The sequence below is a fragment of the Motacilla alba genome, chromosome 3 (genome assembly GCF_015832195.1).
Source record: "Motacilla alba alba isolate MOTALB_02 chromosome 3, Motacilla_alba_V1.0_pri, whole genome shotgun sequence".
Classification (NCBI taxonomy): domain Eukaryota; kingdom Metazoa; phylum Chordata; class Aves; order Passeriformes; family Motacillidae; genus Motacilla; species Motacilla alba.
Genome location: NC_052018.1, coordinates 49,068,484 through 49,095,885, shown reverse-complemented (window position 1 = coordinate 49,095,885; position 27,402 = coordinate 49,068,484). Strand labels below are relative to the sequence as shown.

The 27,402-nt window shown below is 37.6% G+C and overlaps 1 protein-coding gene across 2 annotated transcripts; it reads left to right on the top strand.

Annotated features, from left to right (window-relative positions):
- Positions 1 to 245: 245 nt before the first annotated feature.
- GOPC (golgi associated PDZ and coiled-coil motif containing) lies at positions 246 to 26,827 on the top strand. Of its 2 annotated transcripts, XM_038132794.1 has the most exons (9): positions 246 to 655; positions 13,481 to 13,645; positions 16,039 to 16,062; positions 19,374 to 19,549; positions 19,827 to 19,992; positions 21,239 to 21,334; positions 22,114 to 22,278; positions 22,985 to 23,165; positions 23,688 to 26,827. In XM_038132794.1, the coding sequence occupies exons 1-9, from the start codon at positions 380 to 382 to the stop codon at positions 23,804 to 23,806; spliced, it is 1,368 nt and encodes a 455-aa protein (XP_037988722.1). In that variant the 5' UTR covers positions 246 to 379; the 3' UTR covers positions 23,807 to 26,827. The 2 variants fall into 2 exon arrangements, with proteins under 2 accessions (XP_037988722.1, XP_037988723.1); XM_038132795.1 differs by lacking the exon at positions 16,039 to 16,062.
- The last annotated feature ends 575 nt before the right edge of the window (positions 26,828 to 27,402 follow it).

Below are 27,402 nucleotides of genomic sequence, written 5' to 3'. Positions count from 1 at the left end.
CATAAAGCTGGCCAAAATTACAATCATATGCCCGAGGACGGTCCCAGTGCCCAGGACGGGGACTCAGGAAGGACATGGGGATGCGAGGGGGACACGGGGGGACAGGGGGACACTCCCGACCCCCTCGGCCCGTTCGAGCCTCCCTCCCCTCACAGCCGGCCCGCAGCGCCCCCTGCCGGCGCGGGCGGAGCGCTCGGTGGCTCGGCGCTCGGCCGGCGCTGCCTGCCACACCAGCAGGCGGCCCCGCGGCCGCCGCGCACGCGCGCCCGCGCGCTCCCTGCGTGGCCGCCCCGGGAGCGGAGCCGGGAGCGGGAGCCGGGAGCGGGAGCGGGGCCGGGGGCGCGTCCGGCGGGGCGCTGTGAGGGCAGCGGGCGGCAGCATGTCGGCGGCGGGCGGTGGTCCTTGCGGTCCGGGCGCGGCCGGCCCGGCGGCAGCGGCGGCGGGCGGCGGAGTGTCCATGTTCCGCTGGCTGGAGGTGCTGGAGAAGGAGTTCGACAAGGCGTTCGTGGACGTGGACCTTCTGCTGGGCGAGATCGACCCCGACCAGGCCGACATCACGTACGAGGGGCGGCAGAAGATGACGAGCCTGAGCTCGTGCTTCGCCCAGCTCTGCCACAAGGCTCAGACCGTGTCCCAGATCAACCACAAGCTGGAGGTGAGGGGGCCGCCGTGGCAGCGGGCGGGGCCGGGCCGGGGGCGCATCCCCGGACGTGCCGCGGTGGCCGTGCCCTGCCCCGGGGGCAGCGGGAGCTCTCCCGGCTTTCCTCCTGCTCGTTCCCCGCCCGAAGCAGCTGAGGAAGGTTCGCCAGGCCCCGCGTGTTGGGATTCGGGCCTGGCCGCGGCCATCCTCCCTGTGGGTTTGATAATTGCAGGTCTGGCACGGAGCGGTGCGTGCCAGAGGAGTTCTCTGTGATGTTGAAAGCAGGGATCTTGGGCAGCAGATGCTGCTGGCTGGTCTTCTCTGCGGTGAGGCAGGACGAGAGGACAGGGACTTAAGCTGCGCCGGGGGGAGGTTTGGGTTGGACATCAGGAAGAAGTTCTTCACAGAAAGGCTGGTTAGGCATTTAAAGGTGCTGTCGAGGGTGGTGATGGAGTTACCGTCCCTGGAGGTGTTTGAAGAAAGACTTAGTCTGGTTCCCATGGTGGCATTTGGTCACAGGTTGGGCTTGATGATCCCAGAGTTCTTTTCCAGCCTAATTTATTCCTAGATTCTGTGAATTTGGAATGACTTGTAAAGGAAGGGACAAAGGCAAGATCGAGGTGCTTAAAGCTTAGAGTCAGTAGTCAAAATGAGGACATTGTTCCTCCTTACAAGTTAAGGAAACAGAAAAGTGGATTGGGGATGGACTTTGACAGGTCCTCTTTTTCCTTCACACTTCAAAGCAGATCAAATAGCTTTCTGCCAAGCTTAGTAACTGAAAATAATAGCAGGGGTCACACATTCTGTGAGGAGAATAATAACTGGCCTTCCTGTTGGAAGGTTTTCTTCATGCCTGATACAGAGTTTCAGTCAGGCTGGGAGTAAAGAAGCCAGAGCCGAGTTATGTGGTCCTGATGCTGCTGAGAGGCAGGGCTGAAAGGCCCTTTGGCCTGTGAAAGTACTGGAGTGCTCTGGAAGGAGATTCTGGAGAACTTCATGGTCGTTTTGTATCTATCCAATGCAAGTGTCTTTGGTTTAGTTGGTATTATTTGTGGTGTCCTCAGCAGGTGTGAATGCGAGCTGCCCTCTTGTCTTTTAACTACAATTAGAAGGCTTTTAATGTTTCTTCCTCAGTTACCTTTTCCCTGGATTAAAGCCTTCCATTTTCTTCATTGTCTCTTGCAGGCCACACTTTTTAGGCTTCTATTGCTTGTTCTTTTAATTTGTATGGGTATAGCACTAAGAGGGGAAATTCTGAGACACCGTGAAAATATGGGCTTTGTAAGAGCTTCAATAGACAGAATTCCCTTCTTTCAGTCCTTTGTGTTGCACTTATTATAATAAAAGAATCTTAGAGTCTTCAAGCAGTAACCTGCTCTTCTGAAGGTGTGTCTTTCTTTCACTAGGAAGTAAGTAGATTGTCTTTGGTTTTAATCACATTTCTTCCTGGTATGAAGACATTGTTATGCAAAAGAACCCGTGGAATTTTACAGAGGAGCAAGATTTTTCAGAGTAGGACAAAGATCTCGTTAAACTAGGATTTTTTTTTTTGTGTAATTTTTTTTTCCACCAGAATGCTTACTGTAGTGATGTTTATGTTCCTCTATGTATTTATGTTCGTATGCTGTCTTGCCTGTTTCAGTATTGGGGTGAGATATATATTTATATGTATATGCACACACATACACAGTACCAACCTGTAAAGTTGCCTTCATGAAGTATAGGTGTAGTATAATGAGATTTACGAGTTTCCTGTAGATAATCAGAATTTATTGCATATTGCACAGGCACGGTGGGTTGTTGTGCGCAGGCCTGTAAACCAAGTGAGTTTTCAGGTTGTTTTAAGAGAGTGGATTTCTTTGAAAGGTTGTTTCAAGCTTAAATGTTTTGAAAAGAAATGATATAACTCAGATCATGAAAGGTTTTTTGTATCTAATTAAAATCATCAGGAGCACCTAAAAAACTGAAGATCTGTGCCTGAATCTCTTACGAATTGAAGAGCAAAGGAGCCCAGTTAGCAGTTGTTAATAGTTAGCATTATTTTTGTGTCTGCTTGAGGTAATTGTTTGATAAAAATGGTACTGATAATCTAGAGTGAGTGCTTTGGAAGTGAATAAAAAGTGTTACTTTGTAAAGTATTTTTATTGCTGTGAGTAGTATTAGGCCTCATGCATATAGAGGAGTTTTTATCTTTCAAATAGACCTTTAGAAGACTTTAGTATTGCCTTGAAGGTTGTTAATTTTAGGACCTCATGTTTATTGGAGTCATAAACTTGAAATGAAAGCTGCCATTTAAAATCTCCAAAAGATGGAGCTGCTCTGTTGAAAATGAGTGTCTTGTCCTCTTACGTGCACGGATTTCTAGTCAAAAGCCCCAGTGACCAATATGAAAAGTACAATTACATATTTTGAAAGAAATCACTAACATCAGTACTGGAATTTAGGATGTGATTGGTGGTTTTACTTCTTTTTTTATAATGTGAGTTACTGTACTTCATGTAACTTTTAAGATTGCAAGCATTTCTTAATAACTCACCATTGTAACTTTATACTGTTTGTACATTTTAATGCAAAGCTTTTTTCGCAGTCACAAAAATGTCCTCTAATAGCTTACTTAGGTATGCTTATTCAAGCCAATAGATGAGATCCATCTTGAGAAATACTAAAACAGTACAAATAAATCCTTTATGTGGATTAAAATAATACTTGGACTGAATCTAAGTATGTCTAAGCTTACTCCTGCAGCTGCATTTGACTGGACTTGTCTTACTGAATAAGTGATATTATTTCACAAAGGAAAACAACCAAAAGTTATGAATATCATTCTGTTGTTTGTGGACACCATTTCCTTGGCCAAAATTGTTGAGTCTTATTATAACATTGCAGGCAAGAATAAAGAAATGCAGTTCAGACTTTGGTTTATCCACTTGATCAGCTTAATACACATTCTCTGATTGGTACAATCGCTTGTAAGAGGCACAGCTTGAGGTCTGGTGGATGGAAGCTCCCACTGTAGGACTTCCCAAAAATTGTTGCCATCTTACTGTAAATCTACTGCTAGAGAGAGGAGTCTAGGTGAAATACTGTGTGAAGGATGTTTCTGGATAGTGAAAGAAGTGTTCCAGGAAGACAGTAGTTTCCCAGGAGGCAGCTATATGTTGGCAGTTCTGGGCCAGGTTATTTTTAGAAGGAGCCTGAAGGTATTTCAGATGCACGGTGGATGTATGCAAATAAATTTACTTGTGCTTAGGATGGTGAAAGTTTACAAATCTACTACTGTGCTAATCATAGTTTTAGTCTTAAATTAAACTAAGTATATGCTGGGGAGAGGATTTGTTTTCATAGTTTTCCCGCTGGTCACGGTAGGACAGAGTTGAATTAAGTAGCTTGTCAAAGAGGAGGAAAAAAAGGTGTTTGGCAATACGAGCACTGTGTTTTCTGAGATCAGCCTCATTTCATTGTGAACAAATGGAGAAGTGTATCTTGTTTGTAGGATAGCAAGGACCTGGGTCTTCTAGGACTGGTGGCAGACATTTTGAAGGAGATTTTTTGTGATTCTCTGCTGGAAAGCCATATAAATCAGCAGATGCATGCCAGTGGTCAGTGTGTGAGATTTTAGAAAATGTTTAACTGAGAAGCAGTTCATAGGTTTTGTTTTTCCTGTTTCACTGTCACTTGTCTATGGCATTCTCTAAATGTCCATTTCAAAAAATAACAGTTCTGTGTATCTGCAGTTTTGTAGAAATAAAAGAAGTAGGTCAGAGTGCCAGTGAAAACTGAGCTTGACTTTAACTCTGGCACTTTGACTGCGAATCTGATTCTGCAATTTTAAATGAACAAGCTAGAAAGGAATGTTTGGTGGAGCACACCCTGTTGGCAGATGCCTGTGTATATGCTAAAGCTGTGGAAACCATGTATGTCTAAGAAGTTAAATGTAGTTTTATGTCCACAATTACGTTGGATCAGCATGTTTAGAGGAACGTGGCTCTATAAGCTGAATTCTTCTGTAAGTAACTTGTAACCTATTCAGTTAAAGCACATACAGAATGATGTGGGTAATATGAAGATGTATACGTAAAAAACCCCAACTGCAAGCTGGAAAAGCTAAATGTAGGTGGCTTTATGTGTATGGTGGCGTTCCATAAGCATGCAAGTCCATCTTATGGGACACCTTGCAGAGGGGCAGTCCTGCTCTGTTGTTTGGCACTACTTTAATCAAGGTAGGACCATACACCTTCTTAGTAATGTCTGTCTGGATTTTTTTTTTTTTTTGCCTCTCTCCTTTATTTTGTAGAGAGAAATGCATTTGTTGAAGACCAAGATATTTTGTTGTCCATGTGAGGTGTGTATATACATACATGTAGAATAGTTGCAATAGCTTATTTACTTTTTTCAATGTCCTTAATATTTCCAGTAGTTACTGAGGTACTATTTTATTAATTGGACTTTTAATACTTTTTCTCTTTTGGATTAGAAATCTGTTGGTACTAGATGGAGTATGTTTTTTTAAGATACTGGTGGAGTGAGATTTGGTCCAGCTAATTTGATATCGAAAATTTGAGTATTTTTCGCATATTCAGGAAATACAGATTTACTTGCATTTTACCAGTCAGCTTATATACTAAGTTGTCATTAGTGTGATTCATATAACTTCTATCAGAATTATTATGCACTTTCTAATTACAATTATGCCTATACTTAATTAATATTTTCCTGTATCAGAAGCCTATTTACTTCTATACAAATTTAACTAGCCTAATTCATTTTCAGTCTGTATGTGATAAAGGGTTTTCCTTTTCTGTCTCATTTGCTGTTAACTACCAAAGAGAAAGTGAGAGGAAACCAGCATATTAGTTTATATTTCGTATGGTTTTTTTACTGATTTACGTTGCATAGGTAGTATGGATTTCAAAATAATTACAATAATAAAACTATCAATATAACTTCTAAGAACAGATTTGTGTCTTCCTGATAAGCAACTAGAAGCATGAGCAACCTGATAGAAATAGTCATGGTGAGACAGTCAGAAATTTGTCCCTGTCAGCAAAGTGATTTAAAAGAAAAAGTGATTTGTTCTTCTGTAAGTAGGTGTAAGCAGAATAAAACAGTCAAGCACAAAGTAAAAAAGTAGCAATAAACAGTAGCCAGTATTTTAATGATAGAGGTGGAAAAGATCAGCCACAGATGTTAAAATGTTGGTGGATGTATCCATTTATATAAATGGAAACCAAATTTTTAAGATGCTTTATTTAAGATGTGGTATTATTATTTATCCTTTGATTGTTGGGAGGAAAAATGTGCTGATAATTACATGCCCAGAATGGTCTTCAGCGGAGAAGATAAAAAATTAGGAGTGTTACTTTGTATCTTTTTAATTTGTTGATTTGTTAGAACTAGAATAGAACCTGATAAATGGAGCAACTCATTTGTCTTATGTCCTTTATCTTCTGTATGGGACATAATAAAAGTGAATTAAATTAATTTATGATTCATTTGTGTCTTCAGTATCATACACTGCATTTTTATGAAGACTACTTACATAGCTTCACTACGATACTGTTTATTTAGGGAGTAATTTTTCATAAATTTTGTTGTTCATATTCTTATTAGCCACATAATAAAGACTGCTTTGTTAAATTTAGCATTAGCTAAAAATTAAAGTCACAAAGATCCTTTTTGGGGTCACAATAATAGTGAAATAAGGGCTTTTAATATAATCTAATAATCTGTCAGTACAGTCTTTTCCAGTACTATCTTAAAACTTTTTCCTCTTTGACAAGCGGTAAGTACTGTGGTGAAACTGGGGGGGTTGTCATAAAAAATACAGTTTCCAAGTGTATCATCTATTCAGAAACTCATTTTGTGCAGTGCTGTCACATTGTTTAGCTTTGCAGGGAGCACCATGAGTTTAGCAGGGCTCTGCTCTGTTCCATGGTTTCTCTTTCAAAGCAGTCTGTTAAACTTAATGGGGTTGTGTGACAAATTGCAGCAAATGCTGCTCAGTGGGCAGGAAGAATCAAATAGCCAAGACTGAGGAAGAGTAGAGTGTTCTTGTCTTTTGGAAGGCTGGAGGCAAAGTGGTGAAGTGATACTGGTGAGATAATGGAGACAATCCTTTCCTCAAGGAATTAGAGAAATGTAATAGTTAAGAGCTCTGGCTTCACATCAAGGGGCTGATGCAAGGGGACCCCATGAAAACGTGGCAGTATATGGGCTGTGCAGGCCAGGCTCCGTTGATGTTGTTGCGTATCTGGTGTCTGAGTGTGTATCTGCAGGCTGTAGGAGCTGCAGCTGTCATGTTCTGAAAAAACTTTCTGTCCTGCACTTGTGTAATGGTATGGGAATACTAAAGAATAAGGATTTCATTGTTTGTAAACTTAATTAAAGGTTTTTATTTTTTACCTGCATTTGCCTTTAAATGGCGCTTTTGTCTTTAAAAAAATGCCCCCAGAAGGAAATGATAAGTAAAGATGCTGGCATCATATCTACTGCATTTTTGTGCATATGCTGGGACAGGAGCCACAGAGTAATTGTAGCATTGCAGTGTGCTCTGTTGTGTTTCATGATCCTGAGTCCTGCAGCCCTTAAATCAGAAGGTTAATAGTCCTGATCAGGAGTGAAATGTTCAAATACATAAATGCATGTGTTGGTAAACTTTATGGAGTCTAGTATAAACTACATAATTTATATGCTGCTGAGGAAATAAAGCACCTCATAAACTTGATTTGTCTGTGAATTTTGAATTTTAGCAAGATACATAAGGACCTGTCCTTTAAAATTAGCTATTAAATATATATATGTAGACCAGAGGTGTTTTATTAGTAACAGAATCAATGGAGCTTGGAAATCTCAGGATTTGTGGGGAATGGAAGTGTTGAGCACTTTTTCAAGTCACTAAGACCTGATTCAGGCAGTTCCTGTTCTCTTGCATGATCCAGGAGTTTCCACATGGCAGCAGCCTTTCCTTTGCCTTTTCATCCCTACAGTTTTTGGTTAGTTGGCTGGACATGGGACAGCAGCTCAGTCTTTAGCTCAGAACTGCACGTGTGCTGCCTGTACACCGGGCTGTTGGCTTCTGTCTCTGTGAGGATTAAACAAATTAGCTAAAGATTTAACTCTTCCCACTTGTCCCTCTGAAAGGGCACTAATCTGTCACTCTTTCCTACTAGCAGCTGTTTAGTGTAAAAGTTGTATGTTGTAGGAACTTTAATCATACACTTTTACCCCCTTAATAGATTCATTTGTATTTTGAAAATTAATTCAATTCAAATCAACAGAGTGATTCCCTGTTGAATTCCCTCTGGGAAGGAAGGTGAAATAGGGAGAAATATAGATGTACAGATAAAAAGATAGCACTAGATGGCCTTATTTAGGTAACTAAAAAAATCTGAAATGAACTCCTAGCTTCTGGCAATCAGAGATTATATGGTGGGGAAAAAAAATCTTTAGAAAGACAGTTTTCAGACCTTTACGATTTTAGAAGGCTTGGCATAAGAATGAATAAGGGGTATGCTAAAGGCCTGAAATTAAACAAAAGCTAAAGGCATTTGATGAGTGCTTGGCTTATGACTTCTGGTCACTTGAGGCTGCTAATGGATCCTTTTTTTCTATCTAGCTTCCTTTAGCTGAAAAATCTCTGAGTTTTCTACTGTGTTTGAATTATGTCTAGATTTTTTTTGAGATAGAAATTCACATACCAAGAAGTACATTCGTTACACTTGAGTTGGTTCTGGTCTTCCTGTCATTTTTATTTGCTGTGGTGAATAATGTCACTGTCTTGCCCTGGTAGTATGCAGGCTTAGGGCCCAGCTTCCCAGTTCAGCTTGGAGTGCTCACGTCTGGGCAATTTGTAAGCCATAGATATTTTTTATGCCTATTAGCTCAAATGCAACTCTTGTCCATATTGCAGAAGTTACTGCAGTGATAGCTCAGAAAATGAAAAAGCTTCTCCCAAAGCTAAGCCCGTTGTCGTTACTTTATCTAATGATGCCATCTCTCAGTTTGCCCCTCACCGCCCTGCAGCTGCTTTCCCTGTCAGTAGTGGAGGTTGTTTCCTGTCACCATGGTGCGTAAGTCACCCACTTTGTGAGGTTTTTCAGTTTCTGTGTGTTTCCCCTCATGCTTTAGATCTTCAGGGGTTGCAATATTGCCATCTTCTAGTGCCTCATTCAAGCAGCGATGCTTCTGAGCAGTCGTACGTAACTTGTGGGTTTAGCATCTGTCTGCTTCCTGTTGTGCACTTCTACACAAAAATGGCCAGCTGTATTTGTACTTCTCTGTTACATTTATTCATCCCTTCCCTGATGTATTTACATTGTAAGCTGTTCAGGGCAAGGTCTACCTTCTTGTTTTTTACAACATATAAATTTAGTATAAGATCTTTGAGTATGTCTCTGAGATCTAATAGAAATAAATTCTTTTTGGTTACTTATTCTAACTATTCTGTTAGAATAACTAATGGTCACTTTTCTGTGAAAAATGTACAGATGAGAGTTCAGACCATCATATGGAAAATATATAAATTGATTGAAAGAGGCTTAAGTGCTAATATTTTGTTGCAAGACTCCTGATGAAAAACACTAGTTAAGACTTTAAGAACTCCATGACTATAAATGCAATTAACCCCAGCATTTAAGAGGACATTTATTTTATTGCCAGATTAAAATACATATTCACTGTAAGATAAGGTAACAAACTCAATTTTTTGATAATTTGTAACTGCTTGAACAGGCAATAAGGACTGTTGAATAAAAGTAGGACATTGTATAGGCTCTTTTGCCTAGAGATTTTTTTTTTTTAATTTTTGACAAGTTCTGTGGATGAAATATTAATTGCTTAATGCCATGATTTCTCTTCTTTTATCTCCTATGGGAATAGAAAGAGTAGTTTATAAATTCTTGAATTATTTCTGTTGAATTGGCATTTAACTTTCATAACTGTAAGACCTTTGAGAAATACAAAACACCTGATAAATGGCAAAATATGTCCCAAAATTGATTAAATGTTTGGTTAGCCTTTTAAAACTATTTTTCTGGTATCATCTGGATGTTAGATTGTGTGGAAGATAAATGCTGAGTTTTGCTATTTGGTGAATTTGACCAAGATCTCCATTTTACTTGAATTGTAGACTTCTAAATAGAATTTAGAAACAGCCTGTGGTGGTAATCTGAACCAGTAGATTCATGTCCTGCCTGCTTGATTCATGTAGGTGTAGGTTTTCGTTATTAAATCCTGCTTCCATGACCCCAGTCTGGTGGTGCTGCTTGCTGTGCATTGGCTGGAGCAGAGACACAAAGGAGGGAGCAGAGAGGCTAAGGTGTCACCTTGCAGCGTGGTGCTTGCTGGTGAGTGGTAAGTGCTGATCTGCACAGTTATGTTCTGCCCAGAAGGGTTCCTTTTTTGGCTGAATCAGCAAGTTACGGTTAAGAGGATGTTATGAAAGTGAACACACTACCTTCTCTTCAACCTCTGCCCCTCATTGTTCCCCGTTCAAAGTTTCTGTTCTGTTTTTGTTGTTTGGTGGCTCTTCCTGAACTCACCTAACCATGAAGCTCAATGGTCTCCTGTGGCTGGATGTTTGTAACTTCTGCCCCCAGCTGTCTTCTCTGCAAATTGTAGGGTAGTTGCAGGTGACCACCAAAATACATGGCATCTTTCTTTGACAGTCTTGTTGGAGAGTGCATCCACATTAAAGGATTGGTACAGTTGCTTGTGCAGCATTAGTTTATCCTTGTGTTTATCCTATTATGTTTATGGAAATTCAAACATAATATTATCTGGCACCATCTTTTTTGGCAGAGCCCTTGCCTCATGCAGTGAATGGTGCTCTGGGAAGGAATGGCTTTACTGATAGTCCTTGTTTGTGCTTATGATTGCATCTGCTGTCTCTGCCCCATTCCTGGCTTTTACTGAGTAGCTTCCAAACTTGATGACAGAGAGGTTGAATTTCCAACAGTCTTTTCATATGTTTTCTTTATAACAAACTGAGGTAATTTGGGTAAAAAAACCAGTGCTAGTAAGAGTAATGTAAAGGAAAATTAAGTGAGCTGGCCAAGCTGAGAATGGCAGGACTTCTGTGAAGTAATGTGAAGATTTGTCAGCCTTCGTAGAAGTAGATCACAGGATATGAAAGTAGCTTGTTGTGTTTGCATTTTGATGTGACTCTTGTGCCTGTGTCGGTTCCTGGGGATAGATTTATGACTTTTCATAATCTGTAAACAGATTAATTCCATTATATATGCTCTTATCATTTCTCATTTTGCTTTTTTTAAAATTTTGTGTTTTTTATTTATTCAGGCCTTACGGTAACTGGAGAGAGGTGACAAGAAAGATGGGAGAGGGACTTTTTACAAGAGCATGTAGTGACAGAGTGAGGGGGAGTGGTTTCAAACTGAGAGTACATTTAGATTAGATGAGTCAATTTAGATTAGGACATTTAGATTAATAGGAAAAAAGTGTTAATTGTGAGGGTGGTGATGCACTGGAACAGGTTGTCTGGATTGCCTCATTCCTGGAAGTGTTCAAGGCCAGGTTGGATGGAGCTCTGAGCGACCTGGTCTTGTGCAAGATGTCCGTGTCCATAGCAGGGGGGTTGGAACCAGGTCTTTAAGGTCCCTCTCAGCCCAGGCCATTCTGTGATTCAATGATTCTATGATTAAAACAGCAGGATATGAATTTGAATGTCAGGTTGTATGCAGAGTACTATTTTTAATTTTTATTACGTGTTTGACAGTCTTTTTTTGATACATTTGGGGCATCATTCACCCTTCAGAGCTGGTGGCCATCATTCTTGCTGCTTTGTTATTTGCGCAGGGAAATAAATTTGGGGTCTTTTTCCCACCAGAACTCCAATTGCCATTCTCTATTAGGTGAGGCTGGACAATATTAAATTGGTCTAATTTAGCTGTTCTGCCACTTCACCATTCTACGGGTCTTTTGAATTAGAGTAGATGAGAGAGCATGTGTATGTGTATAAAAAAGCAATAAAAGTCAGCATGTCAGCTGTTAGAAAGGAGTAAGACAGTATTGGTCTTATTTTTTTTAAAGTAGACTTAATATATGCAGTATGTAATAATAACAAAATATTGTTATTATGTGAAATGGTGGCTGGGTCAAACTGTGCCTTCATTATTAAGGTCTTTGTTATCTGTTCTGTACTGTATCATCAGCTTGTATGCTGGTGATATTTTCATTTGCTGTGTTAGTTCAGGTGTGTGTCTGCTTTTGTTGGAAGGTGGGTAAACCACAGCAGAGACTTTAACTGTGGCTGGTCACTGGGGACAGCAATGCAGCTTTGTAAGTAACTCATTTCTCTGAAATATTTGGCTTTGTAGTATTTTAAATGTCATCGTACTGTAAAAGGCAATTTCTGCTTTAGAGTTCTTGCAAGGGTTTGCAAACTTTTCAAGGTTTTTTTTATTTATTTTTTTTTTTTATTCTGGCAGTTGGAAGGTGAAAATGCATGCAGCTCCTTTTTTTTTTTTTTGGCAAAAAGTAATTAGTGCTGGCCTGATCTGCTGAGGCCCTGCCTCTAGGGTTGGGGGGGAGGTTGTTCTGTTGTGTTCAGTCCCAGAGATGTGGGACTAAAGGGCATAGCCAAGAGGCAGGAGGGGAGATTGTTCTTCTTGGCAGCCGCACGCTGGAGGTTGGCTTGATGCATCTCATCAATTGCACCCTGGGTGCGCTGAATCTCCTCTGGAAGTGTCTTCTTATCTCTGAATTACTCTGGAAGCTTGAGAAGCTGTCCATCTAAATTATGTTCCTGAAGTTAGACCCAGTAAATCCTCCCCACTGATAATCAAATCCTTCCAGCTTTTTTTTTTTTCATTAACTGATACAGACCTTTTATACCAAATTGCCTTGCAACTTGAGTTTCACTATTAATTTGAATGTTAGTATAATGTTGTTAAAAAACCTAAAATACCCTGCTTTAATATGAGAGGACATTTTTTAAGAATTAGTCATTTTTCATTTTGGTCTTTAGTTCCAAATCTTTTGGATGCAAAAACATACTCTGGGAATTCACCTAAAAATCCATTGAAATCATATTCTGTGGTTTTCTTGGCAAATAGTAGCTTTAAAGCTTATATAAATGTAGCTTATCTTATAAAATGCTACTTGAACTTAGATAATAAGTAACTTTGTAAACATGTTGGTATTTGTTCTTTCATTACAGATTTCTGCTTTGTAACATAAACCTTACATGAAAACTGTTTTTAAAATGTTTCAAAACCACTTTTTTCAATAGTTAATAACTATTTCTTGTTTTCTACATATGCATTTTAGGGGCATTTCATGACTTCTGGTTTACTCAACTAATTTGCTATTTCAGTTAAACTCTGAAATATTTTCAGTTGAAAATAGACAAGCTGTAAATAGGATTATTTGACTTCAGCATTGGATAAATAATTGTCATTTTACTTTCAGCAATTTTTTTCAGTAAGATTTACTGAAACAATTTGAACAATTTGAAATTGTTTACATTGTTTTGGGTGTAAATCCTACATAGGTTTAATGCCATTGCTTTGTATTGGAGTGAACATCAGCATCACATGCCATTGTCTGCATGAAGGAAAGCTCAGCTGTTGTTAGAGCTGTTGCTCTTAGCAATATGGCCATTTGATGCTGCTTCTGTGGCTGCGTGAATTTTGTGGCAAGATGGGGAGAAAATCCTGCCAATGATCCAGTATTAAAGCAGGGCTACAGAGTGATAGCAGGGATTCTTTACCTGTATTCCACCAGGTGCAGCATCCCTGTACCAGCAATGCTGTTACATGTCACAGTTCTGGTGACCCCATTTAATCCTTGCTCTCATTACTGTGATGGATTGTATCTTCACAGGCACAGCTGGTTGATCTGAAGTCTGAGCTGACAGAAACACAAGCAGAGAAAGCAGTATTGGAAAAGGAAGTGCACGATCAGCTTTTGCAGCTCCATGCTGTTCAGCTTCAGCTACATGCCAAGACTGGTCAGAATGTTGACTCTGGGGCTATTAAGGCAAAACTGGTGAGTATGGCAACTTGAATGCGGGATTATATATTACTCTTCTTCCTCTCCTGGCTGAAGTTCTTCCTTGGAAGGTGTGAATAAGCTGATTACAAATTCTCATGTTAAAAAATATTAGCTTTTTTGCTTTTTATAACATTTATAGCTGGTTGTTAGCAAGCATTAAAAATAAGATGAATAATGTCAGAATAAAGAGTAAGGATTTAAGAAGTTTTTTGTAAATAAACAATTTTTATTGGTTTCTGAAAATAAAAAAAAAGGAAATGTTTTTGTGATTTATTAAGCTTTTCTGAAGACTGAAGTTGCAAAAGGTAATAGAAGAAGGCTGTAATAGAAGCACTCAGTAGACTGCATTTTTTTTTTTAAACTCAGACCTTTACAAAGCCCACAAAAAGTTAACAGCAATTAATCCGTGCAGTTAGTTGACATTGACTGATAGCCTGGGCATAGACTGCCTTGTTACTAGCCACTCCACAAATTCAGGCTCTAATACTATGACTTTGTAAATTTAAAAATACAGTAGAGTAGTGTTGTATACGTGTGGTTTCTAACTGTTGATATGAATCAGTCTGTCCCTGACTTTCTAACATTGCTTCACAGTTTGGTTGCAAATACCTACTCCCAACATATGTGGAACATTAGATTAGTCTCTTTTGCTGTTTTGTCCCATCCATTAATGTACAATAAAACACAGTAGTAGACTATAGGTTTTAGAGGACGTCTAGGCTAATCACTGAGCAACAGGAGTAACCCAAATTCTTTGTGTTTCAGATTCAAAAGCTGTGATTGATTACAGCTGTCATCCTAGGGCTACATAGTTGTATATGCAGTATAAAAGCAACATTTTCTGGATTGTCCACTCATAGTTTATTCTGTACTAAATCATGGCTACCAAGTATGGTGAAGTTTATTTAAAGCTCTAAATAATTCTCATAGCTTTTAAATAAGCATTATTTAAATATCATCAGCATTTTTAAATGTTAGACTGCAGGTTTACATGTAGAAATTTTTTTTAATTTAACACATCACTGTGAGTGGTTTTGGTCCCCAAATTTTCTTAGTTCAACTTAATTTCTGACTAACACACAGACTAGTACTTTAAAGCTTTTTGTTTCTTGTTACCTTGTTATAAATGATTTCTAAAGATATATTAAATTTCCATGCTATTGACAGCAGTCTTCTTCCTATCGGTGGCAATAAACACATTTTACATACATTGGTTCAGTTTTATCTGTGTTGAAATTGAACTTTATTAATAGCTTAGACTGATATTCTCTGCTTAATTTCCTTTAGTTTTTCCTTTTTATAAATATGAGGACTAATGTTTTGAGTTTGTTTTACTTTTCCTCTAGGGAATTCATAGCTTTAATGGACAGCAGCTCAACTTTAAACTCTTTTAGATAAAGAAAGCTATGAAAGTTTGTGAAGCTAAAACAAGCAAAACTGAGGCCACTTAAGTGACAATAAAATGGGACTTCTGATGTTTGGGTAAATGAAACAGTTGTGCTGACCTTCTGGCTGTCAGAAGGTCTCTGAGGGCAAAGAAGAACTGTGTCAACAGTATGTGCAATGGGGAAATAAAGCTCTATTAATTGAGTTCCTGCTTTCTTGAGGGACAGACACTCTTATTTTGTATGTAGACTCTTTAGACTCTTAGCATAAATGTATACCCTGTAATCTGTAGAACTGTACACGGTGGTAAACTAGGACATTTTGAAATGTTTAGGTTGCTAAGCAATTGATAATTGTGTAGTTTAGGCCAAGTCCATTTTTAGGAGTGGGGAATCTTCTCAGTGCAATCATAATAACTCTTTGTGAGAGTATGAAGTTGCCTAGTTGAATTTTTTTTGTGTGTTTTTGCACTTGATGCCTTTTCTGATACTTCTGCCTGTCCTTTATGTCCCTCTTGTATCTCATAGTATGTTGTTCTTTATGAAAGGAAAAAAAAGTTTTATAATATAATATATATTATATAATATATATGTATAATGTTATATTACAGAATGGACTTTCTGTGATTCCTTCATGTATATTGCATTATTTTGCTATTTATAGAGATTCTTGGTATTTTGGGAGAGTAGTATATTATATTACTATAGGAGTAGTAGTACTACTACTATAGGAGTAGTATTTTTAGGAGAAGTAGTGTAGTATTTTATTCAATACTACACTAAAGTTAAGTTTTTAGTAAGATTTTCAATAAATTTCACTACAAAATACTGAAATTGTTGCTAAATAGAACTGTAGCAGTGTGTTTGTTCTTTGTGCCATCTAATGAAATATACAGTCTTCTGGTGAAGTCCTTTTGGACTAAGTAATTTATGTTGTTGAATTTTCTGGACGTTCCTATTGCCTGTTTCTCTAATTATGGAACTCTTTTCTTCTGTCTTAAGTCTGTCCTTTCTGTGGATGAAATGGTAAGTATGCTGATTGCCATTTTTTTATGTTTAAGCAGTGCTTTTGTTTTGTGCAACAACTTATATATATGTTGGCCTCAGAAACTGGCAAAACAGATCTGGCTTGTTCCTTCATCCCAACAGTTGGCAAGATGCTGTGTAAAGAATTTCCTTTGCATTTTAATTTTTCTTTTCTAGATATGGTGCCCTTTTTCCTAATTCTGGATGTGTTCTGTTTATTATTGCTACAGCTAGTTTGGGGTGATATCTGGCAACTTGACATTCTGAAAGATTGTTCTGGCAGTATCTCAAAAACTGTTAAGGTGTTATACAATTGCTAAAGCATAAACACTGCACACATCTATGAGTGTAATGCGAAGTATCCTGCATGTTGTATTTTAAAAAATCATGTCAACTTTTCCTTTTTTTGCCCTTATTTTTGTCATGGGTATGATTTAATATGTTTTACTGGCTGATGTAACAGCCAAAAGCATATGAACTCAATAATACATAGAAATAAATAAAAAGTGAAGCAGACTTGACTTTTATCTTTTCACAATGATAGACTTGAAAGGTTTTTAAACAGCTTTTCTACTTTTATTATGTTACATGCTTCATTATCATTACTCAGTATTTGGTTTTTTGAAAAGCTACAGAATAGCTGGTAACTGTAAACTTTAGTCCTCAACCTTGCTGTAACTTTCTTTTTTATATTACCAACAGAAAATACATTTTCTATTTTCACAACCTGTGCCATACTATGAACACTAGAAAGGATGAAACTATTCTGCAACTTAACTTCCTTGATTTCTTTTAACAGTTTTGAGACTTTTGTCAAATCTTTTGACAGTCGTTCAAAACAGGACATGCTGTTTCAGGACATCTTCAGAAATTCTGTATTGAATACCTTTATTTTTTTTTCTTTATTTCATATGGGGATCAGTTGGAGACAGTCCATAGAAGATTGGTTTCTGGGTGTAATTTTGCACCTCTGTCACAAAAGAGTAGTCATAATAATGGAGAAAGTAGGAAGAGAACACTTCCATGGGATTGCATTTCCCTTGTATTTTTGTATTTTAGGTGTAGCATTTAAAGTGCATGACTAAAAGTAATTCTATGTAGAAGTGTAATATTTGGCCTCCTGTTTAATTTAAATGACAAACCAAATTCACAGTAAATCAGTAGACAATCTTGAGTCTGGATGAGGGTGTTTTACTTGGCTACTTTATATAAATACTGTAAAATGTGCTGCTTGAAATTCGCTGGTAATCGATAATCTTTGATCACTTCAGCAATTCACTTTTCTGAGGGAGGTTGGAATATGCCTATTTTAAATTCTAGTCTTTGTATTTCTATATTTGTCAAATAATAGATGTTCTAAAAGTGGACAAACAGGGAGCCTATACTACTATTTAGATCACCTTAATGCAATATTGACAACAGGAACAGAGCTAACAGGAACACTGTATTTGTATATGGACTTCATAGCTACTGTAAAACAGATGTTAAGTCTGAACTGTGACCCTTCTTACACCTCAAGTCTGTGGCAGAGACAGCACGGCATGGTGGCACTCTTGAATTCTTGTAATGAAAATAGCCCAAGACCAAAGTAATAGTAGAAAGGACTGGTATAATCTTAGAAACTCCTGTTTTGAAATGTAGATCAGTCAAAATTCTTAGCTTAGGTGTGATCCTGCAGTTCAGAAAGAGATTTGCTGCAGAGTCATTCATACAAGACAGCCTCAACACAAAGGCCAGAGACTAGAAGTGGCTTTGTGTGGCATGTTTTCTAACATGCCTATGGAGCCAAACTTGTTCTGAAGGTGAGTCATCATGGGAATTGCAGGAAGTGAAATGCCAAGTGATTTCAAGCAGTCTTTGAGCTGCTCCTCCTGAGCACTGTGCTGGGCAGTTCTTGACCAACATGTACATACGTGTGTACTCTGTTCTTCTAAACTGATAAAAGTATTTGACAGATGAGGGAGGCAGGAGAGTCTGTCAAATTCAGAGGTGACTTTCTGGCAAAGTCAGTAAATGCTTCCATATATCTGTTGTGAAAATAATTCCATTTGGAAGGACCAACTTCATGTAGTTTCTCAAATGTGGTGATATTGACCATATTAATGGTTTTAATCCAGGCTTGGAATAGTGAATAGCATATGCACAATTTGATATCAGATTTGTCTTGCCAGTTCTGTAAAATTTTATCTGTCCTGTTGCTTCTTTAGTAGCCCATTCTGGTTTTATTTGTTTAACAATGTAATTGGTACAGGTACAGAGAACGGGGTTTTTTGGGTACTCCAGGTATCTTCAGAAGTGCATTATGGTGAACTTAGTTTTTATTGCTGTTTCAGTTGATAGCCAGTTTTGAAAGGAAACAGTATTAGACCCTGTGTCTTTACCATTTTCCTGGTTTGTGGTGAGGGTTTTTCCCCACTTTGAAAAAGGTGTGCAGAGCAAGCTATAAAAAGATACAAGTTACCAAGCATGCTCTCCTTAAAGCAGATTCTGTAGATTAGCAATATAATTCCTTTTGCACCAGCATGCTGGGTATTAGAAAAGGTAATGATTATGCAGTTTGTCTACATTTGGGATGGAGCAGTGTGGGAGCAGTGTGTATAAATAATTTATATTTCCATAACTCCTTTTTCAGGGGGTGAAGCACAGGGCGATAGCTTGCTTAAAGTGTGGTTTTAATGTGGGTTTTGGTTTTGTTTTGTTTGATTGTTGTTTGGGTTTTTTCTTAAACAGAGCTATTTTGCACTAATTTTCTTTTAGTTTTGTCAGGGTGGGCATTTTCATGTGTAGAATCCTTGGCTTTATTTATGTGGTCTTCAGACTCTAATCTGGAAATGTCTCTGGCTGGACATTTCTTGGTTGTTTGCATGAAAGTAATTGTCATTTTAAGGACATATGGACTTACTTTTCCATGTCATCATCATCATAATAGTTAAAGAATTAAGTTAAATTGAAATCTTTAGTGGCTTCATGGTTACTCTTTAATTTTGAAAATAGTATTGCTTAGCATTTAATCTCCTATTTGCAAGACAAGAAAGCGTAAGGAACGATATTCAGGCTATTTAAATTTTTTCACCTTTGTGTAGGATAGTATGCAAACCACTAGCTGTAGTGTCGGTCCCTGCTTTGTTTTTTAGGTTTTTTTTTAATTTCTTTTTCTGCATGCATGTCTTGTGCACAGGAAAATAATTTCAGATTGTGTGTGTAGAAACAGTGAGTATTGTTTCATTATTAACTTGAGTAAAAGCTATTTAATATTATTTTCTTTCCTTTTTTTCTTTTTTCTTTTTTTTTTTTTTTTTGTCATTGTAAAGGAGAGAGAACTTGAAGCTAACAAGAAGGAAAAAGTCAAAGAAGCACAACTGGAAGCTGAGGTGAAGTTGCTGAGGAAGGAGAATGAAGCCCTCCGTAGACACATAGCTGTGCTTCAGGCTGAGGTTTATGGAGCAAGATTGGCAGCCAAGTATTTAGATAAGGAGCTAGCTGGAAGGTATGTGAAGTCAATCCATGTCCCCTAGCATAAGATGTTTGTTGTTGTTGTTGTTTCCTTCCTTTGCATCCCCAGAGGCAGGTTCAAGGTTAAGACCAAGGAGGAAAAGCCTCACGTTTCCAGTTAATTAACAAAAGGAAGCGCAAAACTCCCCAGGGTTCTTGTGCCGGTTGCTGCATGATCATGTGCTGTAGCCTGATGAGGTGTATGAGTCCTACTGTGCATTGCTTTTCCTGTTGTAATGCAGCATTGTTGTGCTCTCTTTGTCACTGGGTAGGGTCCAGCAGATTCAGTTACTGGGCCGGGATATGAAAGGACCTGCTCACGACAAGCTGTGGAACCAGCTGGAAGCAGAAATACACCTTCACCGCCACAAAACTGTCATCAGAGCTTGTCGAGGTCGGAATGATCTCAAACGACCAATGCAAGCACCACCAGGACATGTAAGTTGAAAAGATGAGCCATTCCTCCATGATTTCCAGACATGAGTTACCTCTTCATCTTTGTGATTGTTTTCACTTCAGTGTTGTGTTTTTTTCAAATGTCACTTGTAAATATGTTGTCCTTTTGTATGCTGAAGGACAATTCCGTGCTGAATAGCATATCCCTCTAAATGACCACGGAAGATGATACAATTCCTTTGACTTACCTAGGAACACTCAGTCCTTTTGAAAACTGAGCCTCTGAGATAAATATATATATTTATGTGTATAAATACAACTTTAAAGCAGAATTTTGTAACGTAAGTTTCAAAATGTGGATCTAACTTATTTACAAAAACCAAGAATAAAATTTTTAGCATTAAACTGAAATTGATTTTAATTTATTTTCTTAAAAGGCCAGATGAATTGACACTCTGTAAAAGAATTATTTGTGGGTTGTTTTTTTCCTCCTAAAGGTACTTCTTAAAATAAAATCTTTAAACAGCATTCCACTATGGGTATCTTTGGTAAAACTCACTTAACATGACACATGTCCTGTTAATCACCCCAGTGTTAAGTACAGGAAACCAGACATTTTCAGCGAAGTGCTTTGCTTTGATCTGTTCTAAATACCCTAGTTGGTCAGATGGGTCTTACTGCTTATGTTGCTAATTGCATGTAAAACATTGATGGACAAATACATGTATTTGTGATTTTAAAGGTATGCATAATGGCATCAGTGACTTAACAAAAGGAAAAAACAAACCTTGATTTATTTAGTCTTTCTTTTAGATTTGTGTTCAATGGCTTTTGGTGTGGTTTATTTTTATTACAATAAAAATAAACTCGAGCAAGCAACCTCTTCCTTGGGAGTAAATTACATCTTCTGTCATTTGGTTACTTTTAAGATGAGTTTACATCATATAACATTTCAGCAGTGATCAGCACTTCTTCATGTGGTCCCTGAGTGTTTTTAATATGAAGCTGATTTCCTTCTTTTGAAGTTAAGTTCTGTGTTGTGCACTAATCAGCAGTGAAGTAATTTAAATAACTATTCTCATCAGGGGTGCATAATGAGTAATCTTTTTTGATATCACTCCCTTTCTGTAAAGGGGCACTGTAAGTTTGTCCTGCCTGGAGCTAGTCTAAGACTCTGTTGCTCATAACACTGCCTGTGTATAATTGAAAAAAACGCAAAATGCTGAAATGCATCAGTTTTTGGTTCACACATTTATGTTTGTGCTATGTTTGTTTTTTATCAAACCAGGATCCTGATGCCTTAAAGAAGAGTCAAGGTGTTGGTCCAATCAGAAAAGTTTTGCTGGTTAAAGAAGACCATGAAGGACTAGGAATATCAATCACTGTAAATATTTGCATTTATTTTCTACGACACAGAAGCAGCAATTCAAGTTTGTATTCATGCTTATGTAAAATGCATGGATCAGTAAATTTGTGGTCAGAACAAATGAAAAAAGCATACACAAATCCATAACTATGGTCACAGAACTTCAAGACCCATTTTGATAGATTAGGAAATAGATAATTGCTACTTTATGTTAAATTTAGGATTTTGATTTATGCATAGGGTATAGACACTTCAGCAGATTAGCCAGGGGTGATTCTAGGTATAAATATTTAGAAGAGCAGAGACAATCTGAGACCTGACTTCCAAAGCTTAGCTGTTGTGATTATAACTTTTTAAAAAATATTTGTATTGGCATCTCTCACCTAACAAAAGCTATGTAAACTTTTTACAACAAATATGGAAAATTTTGACAATTAGACTTTTATTCTAAGTATGAATACTGTTTCTTACAAGTCAATATGGTGCCTGATGTGCTTTTTTTTAATGAGGTTTTCTGCTTTTCATGAGTTTGTATGTGATTTTGTAGTTTTATTAGTATTCAGAATTGTGTGCTTTGATATTGAGTACATATTCAAAATTTTCCATTCTTTTGTGAGGAGAAGAATTAAGGGAAGTAGCTCACGCATTCTTAAACATTCTTTGTTTGAAGCATGATTTCTAATTTTCTAAAATAGAAGTTGAAATAAGCACTTCAGGAGCTACTATCAGAATGTCAATTTTATGTTAAAAGGCATCTCAGTTAATTAAAATTTGCCTTTTTTTTTTTTTTTTAATAGGGTGGGAAGGAGCATGGTGTTCCAATACTGATCTCTGAAATCCATCCTGGGCAGCCTGCTGATCGATGTGGAGGACTGCATGTTGGTGATGCTATTCTGGCAGTAAATGGAGTTAATCTAAGAGATGCCAAGCATAAAGAGGCTGTTACTATTCTTTCCCAACAGGTCAGTTTGGACCTGTTATCCATAGGCACATCTAGGTGCTTCCTGTGTTCTGCCTGATGAATTACCTTGAATTTTAATGTTTTCTGTAAATGCAGTGTAATGCTAAGATACAGTGATTCTTGAGGCTCTATCACCTTACACTTAATCCTCTTATGTTTTGCAATTTAAGGAGAAAAATGCTGGGTCAGTAGTGGTTCAGTTAAACATATATTGGCTAATCATTGTTCAGTAAGGCTGATGAAAATCAATTTATTACATTGCCCCACAGAAATAACTATTTAGTGACACATGCTTTGCTCTTATGACTGAACAGCTGCAGCCAAACAATGTTTCTCATACGCTTTGTGGTCTAGAATCTTCTTCCTGGTTTGCATCCCATTTTCTGACAATTAACACGTGTGCCTAATTTATCGGAAAACTTCCTCTGTAGAAATCCCTATTTGAAATGTACTGACATATAAGAAATATGGGTAGTTTTGGTAAAGCTTAGCTATAGAGCTGTTCTACTTTAGCCAGTAAATACTTAACTCAGATACCTATCCAAAATATTCAAACAATTGAATCAGTTTCAACTGAATTGACTTTACAGAAATGTGTATACAACAGTAAAATGTATTTTTTTAGTAACCTAGCTCATCTTGGTACTCCTGCTGGGTAATCCTGCTGTGCAATAGTAAGTAAATTTGTATTTTTGGCTACATTTTAGAGAGGTGAAATCGAATTTGAAGTAGTGTACGTTGCTCCAGAAGTTGATTCGGATGATGAAAACGTAGAATATGAGGATGAGAGTGGACACCGTTACCGTTTATATCTTGATGAATTGGAAGAAGGTGCAAATTCAAGTTCTCATAGGAAAGATGCAAATGTGGATGTCAAACGCTCACAAGGTAAACCTTCTAAAATGTGTTACATGCAGTTTAATTCGGAAGTCTCAATATGCAAACCAATTTCTGGAAAATGCTTTTTTTATATTCATTGTAAAATTAATCTGCTGTGAATTCAATTAACCTACTAATAGACTGTCAGTTCATCTGGTTGGTCCCTCTCTGTTTGGCCTGGTTTACTTAGATACAACTGAATTAACTGAATTAACTTATGAACTTTTTTCTTGGTCATCTTTTCCCAAAGGTTGAAATTCAAATTTATTCTTATCTTTTCCTACCTCTGACTAGGAGTTGTTAATTCCCCTTAACACTTCATGTTGATGACTTCTTCAGATACATTTTTTAAATTAGAAAAGCAGATAAACTGTTCCCATTTTCCTGCCATGCTCTGTTCTGCTAAAAACCTGTCAGCTTTAATTTTAGTGGTCATTTCAGGAAACATTCCAGCTTTTGAAACAAGGATCACTGATCTGTCCTTCCCAAGATTGCTTCTTTCCTTAAATCAATTTTCTTTTTAACTTGCAGTGTTTGATAAGAAGCCAAGTATTGATGGACATGAAAATGGAGACCTGGGGAATTCAGTTGAAGCTTCTTTAGAAGACACTGCACCCAAATTAGCCCGTTCTGCTGAGTCTTTATCCTAAAAGCTATCAAAAAAAAAAAAAAAGAAAAGCAAAACCGGAACTGATCCCATCTTTGGGAGCAAGTGATAATCAATATTGACTGCTTAAAGTTGCATATACTAGTATAGGTTGTAAAAGGATGATTAAATGTCAAAAAGGAACTGTATTACTGTTGCCTGGAGAAAAGGCGGTTACCTCAGGGCTTCATTGTGAGCAATTCTAAATGTGGAAAACTGTCTTTTGTGTGACACACAGTAGTTAACCGAACACACAGCATGTGAAATGAATTTCTTTTAATAATAAAAGTGTAGTCCCACCAAAGAGTGGGATTTTTAAGGTGGATAACCTCAGTACGTTCCACTTTTAATCTCATTGATGTCCCTAAGGAAGCAGAATAATGAGTGACAGGCCTAATTTTGACCCTCGGATGTTTTAAAGGGACAACTGATGTTCAGTTTGGTGTGAAACATGCTTTAACCCTAGACAGATGGGGGGAATACGTGTTCCATTGCATCCATGTGTTTTGTATTTAGGATTTTTGAACTGTAACTTTAAAAAAAACTCTTTTTTTCCCTCAGAATAGTAAAGGTGAGAGCTTTTATTTGAACAAAGACTATCAAAACCCTCACAAGCAGTGGAGTAATCATGATCGTTCAGCCCATGGTAATTTTATGATTGAGGGTTTTGGATTTGTTGTTTTTATTTAAATTCACCACCATTTGTTCCATTTGAAACCTGCTCCAAAAGTAGTTAAACAGAGTAGTATGGGGTTTTAATAGTGAAATTAGTTGAAAAGTTACTCACAATTAATGTGAGCCCTTTGGTATTTTTTTCTGAGCATCATCAATTTAGTGTTTGCTTTTGAATGGATATGGTTACTGCTAATGCAGAGTTGTTTGAATTGGTCATCATTAGCTTGACCTTATGAAATGATGAGTGCTTTTGATGGGTACTGAACATACTCATTTCACATTAAAATAATCCTTAAAGAAGTAGAAGTTGAGTGTACAGTACTTTACAGGAGGTTCTCAGAGTCATACGGTGCCTGGCCCTATCTGTGTTATGTTATGGCAGTCCTGTTAACCTATAATTGTCTTACTGTTGAAGTAAAATGTTACTCCCTTTGTGAGAGCAGTGTATCTTAAAATAGTTTTTTATTGGTGTGCATCTAAAGGCCCCTGGCGTGTCTGCAGGTGGGGAGGTTGAGGATGGTGTCTCGAGCAGTTTCTCATGCTCCATTTGTAGCTCTCTTGCTGAAGCGCAGCACACTCCACAGACAAGCTCTGCGTTGTCTTCGCACTTACTGTTTCAGCATGCAGTGCCATCTTTCCTGTTCACTGCTCTGCAGGCTGTTGAACTGTAACGTAAAATGGTTTTGTACATTGAAAGTGGAACTAACGTGAAAAGATATCTTTGCAAGTGTTAACTGTGTAGGGTATAAATACATTAGAAAAAACCTCAAAGGCCTTTAGAGTAACATCAGTTAATCTTATGTTCTAAGTTGTGATGTAGAACACAGTTCCCTTGTCTCTCCTAGGAGCACTATATATATTTATATGTTTATAGAAAAAGCCTGAAAATGTATATACTTTATTCAAAGATTTTGCTATTTATAAGTCCCTTAACTTCGCTATTTACAGGATCATATTTTGTGTGTGTGTGTGTGTGTGTGCATGAGCTTCACTTACTCAGTGGAGTAACATTATTTGGTTCATTTTTTATACTAGTGTTTGTCGTACAGCATACTGTTGAAGGCTTTTAAAATAGTCAAGGCTGTACAGTTTTCACCGAACAGAAACTAGTATTTAAAAATAAAGCTGTGTGAAGAAGAAACAGGTCCCCAGGCATGTTTCTTTTTCTGAAGCTTCAGAAACTTGAGGACACATTGGCTGTGTGTTAGCAGATGAATCCACTGCCAGAACTTTTGCATCCAGATTTGTGTTTTTCCCACAGCTACTCAAGCAGAGTCACTCTGAAGCTATCTGTGGCCTGGAACACACAATGTCCTCTCTGTCAGGAAGAGACAGTTGAAAGCCTAGTTGTGGTCAACTTGTCTTTGAAAATCATTGCTGTGTGGAATCTTCTTGCAGTTCTTAGAAATTAGACTTGTCCAACTAGTCTTGTAACTTCTTAAAAAGACATTCAATTTTCCTGTACAGTTTCCCTTTATTTGAGGGAAAGGTGAAATTTTTATTTATTTTTTCTTCCTTACTTCGTGGCACACTGTATTTTCTGTTCAATGCATTTGATCAGTTTTAGCCTGAAGTGGAAGAATGTTTCTAGAGTTATTTTCCTAACATTCCTCGTCTGCCAGTTTCACGTGATGCTGTGCTCTCTACTTCATCTGCTAGACCATTTCTCTGCTCTTCTTTATTTTTATCTCTGTACGAGATCAACAGTAGGAACAATTGCTGAGAAAAATGACTGGGAGTAGACATATCAGGTAGCAGTAAATTATCACCAGATTTCCTTCCCAGCAGTTTTTATAATCTTTCTTTAGGAAGCTGTGGATGGGAGGATTTCACTCAGACACTACGGTCTGTCTCCACGTACGCTGTATTTGTTACCACCTGATTTAATGTACTGGTTTATGTAAATGCTTAGAGATTAATATTTAAACTGAGAAAAGTTTTGCAAGTTGAGATTTCCAGATTCAATGGACAAATGTGTATTCTCCCCTTTGTCAGTAACTGGAAGACTCAGTCCTGCTGATTCCCAGAGGCTTAATGAGTTAGACTTGGAAGAATTTCTGAGGAAAGTCAGTGTTCAGACTTAATTTTTATTTTTTAAAGTGTAAAACAGTTTACTTGCTTGTGTATATATATTTTTACTTAAAAAATAAAATAATATTCTAAAGATAATTTTTCAATTTTTTTGGTATATAATTCCTTTCCTATTAAAATCTTCAGTAAGACAATTGTATTTTAAGCTAAAGGTGGACGCTGTTTGTTGGCATCTGGGACCAATGTTAATTAAAAGCATGTAAGATAAGGAAAGTGCTTTGCGGCAATAAATTTAACTCTGATCAAAGGTTGTACGTAGTATTTCCTTTGTAGACGTGTATTCTTGGCAGTGAAGAGGGTTTGTATCCATCTCAATATTGTTAATCCACAGTTGTATCAAACAAAATACAGGTATTTATTGTATTTGTTCAAACATAATTACATTATGGGTTACTCTCATTTCTGAAGCAGATAAAACATTTTGCAAAACATGTATACACCTAGCTAAGCTGAATATAATATATTTTTATTAGACTGTAAATAAATATACTCTTCTGCATTGCAGTGGTTTCTGCACCTAATTCAGAGTTGTATTTCATTTTCTTCTCTTTTTGTACATAAAAAAGACCCAACCATGTGTGTGTTTCTTGTCTGTTAAGCATGTAGTCCACACCTGGCCAAAAAGCTAATATGGAGGAAACCAGAACAGCATAATGTGAAGTTTGACTCTAATCTAGTCTTGGCTGGCAATAGTTAAGAGCAAAATACATTTTTTTTGAAAGTCACAGTTACAGGACATGTCTCAGATTTCATTAAGATGCATTTTCTGCTGAATCTTTTTCAGTTAAAAGACAAAAAATATTTGCAGTATCATGCATATATGACTATGATAAT

Excerpts from the sequence above, each read along its gene's own strand:
- GOPC (XM_038132794.1), top strand. The coding sequence starts at position 380 with ATGTCGGCGGCGGGCGGTGGTCCTTGCGGTCCGGGCGCGGCCGGCCCG. Across the intron at positions 16,063-19,373 it reads TCCTTTCTGTGGATGAAATG|GAGAGAGAACTTGAAGCTAA; the intron begins GTAAGTATGCTG and ends GTCATTGTAAAG. Across the intron at positions 23,166-23,687 it reads GGATGTCAAACGCTCACAAG|TGTTTGATAAGAAGCCAAGT; the intron begins GTAAACCTTCTA and ends TTTAACTTGCAG.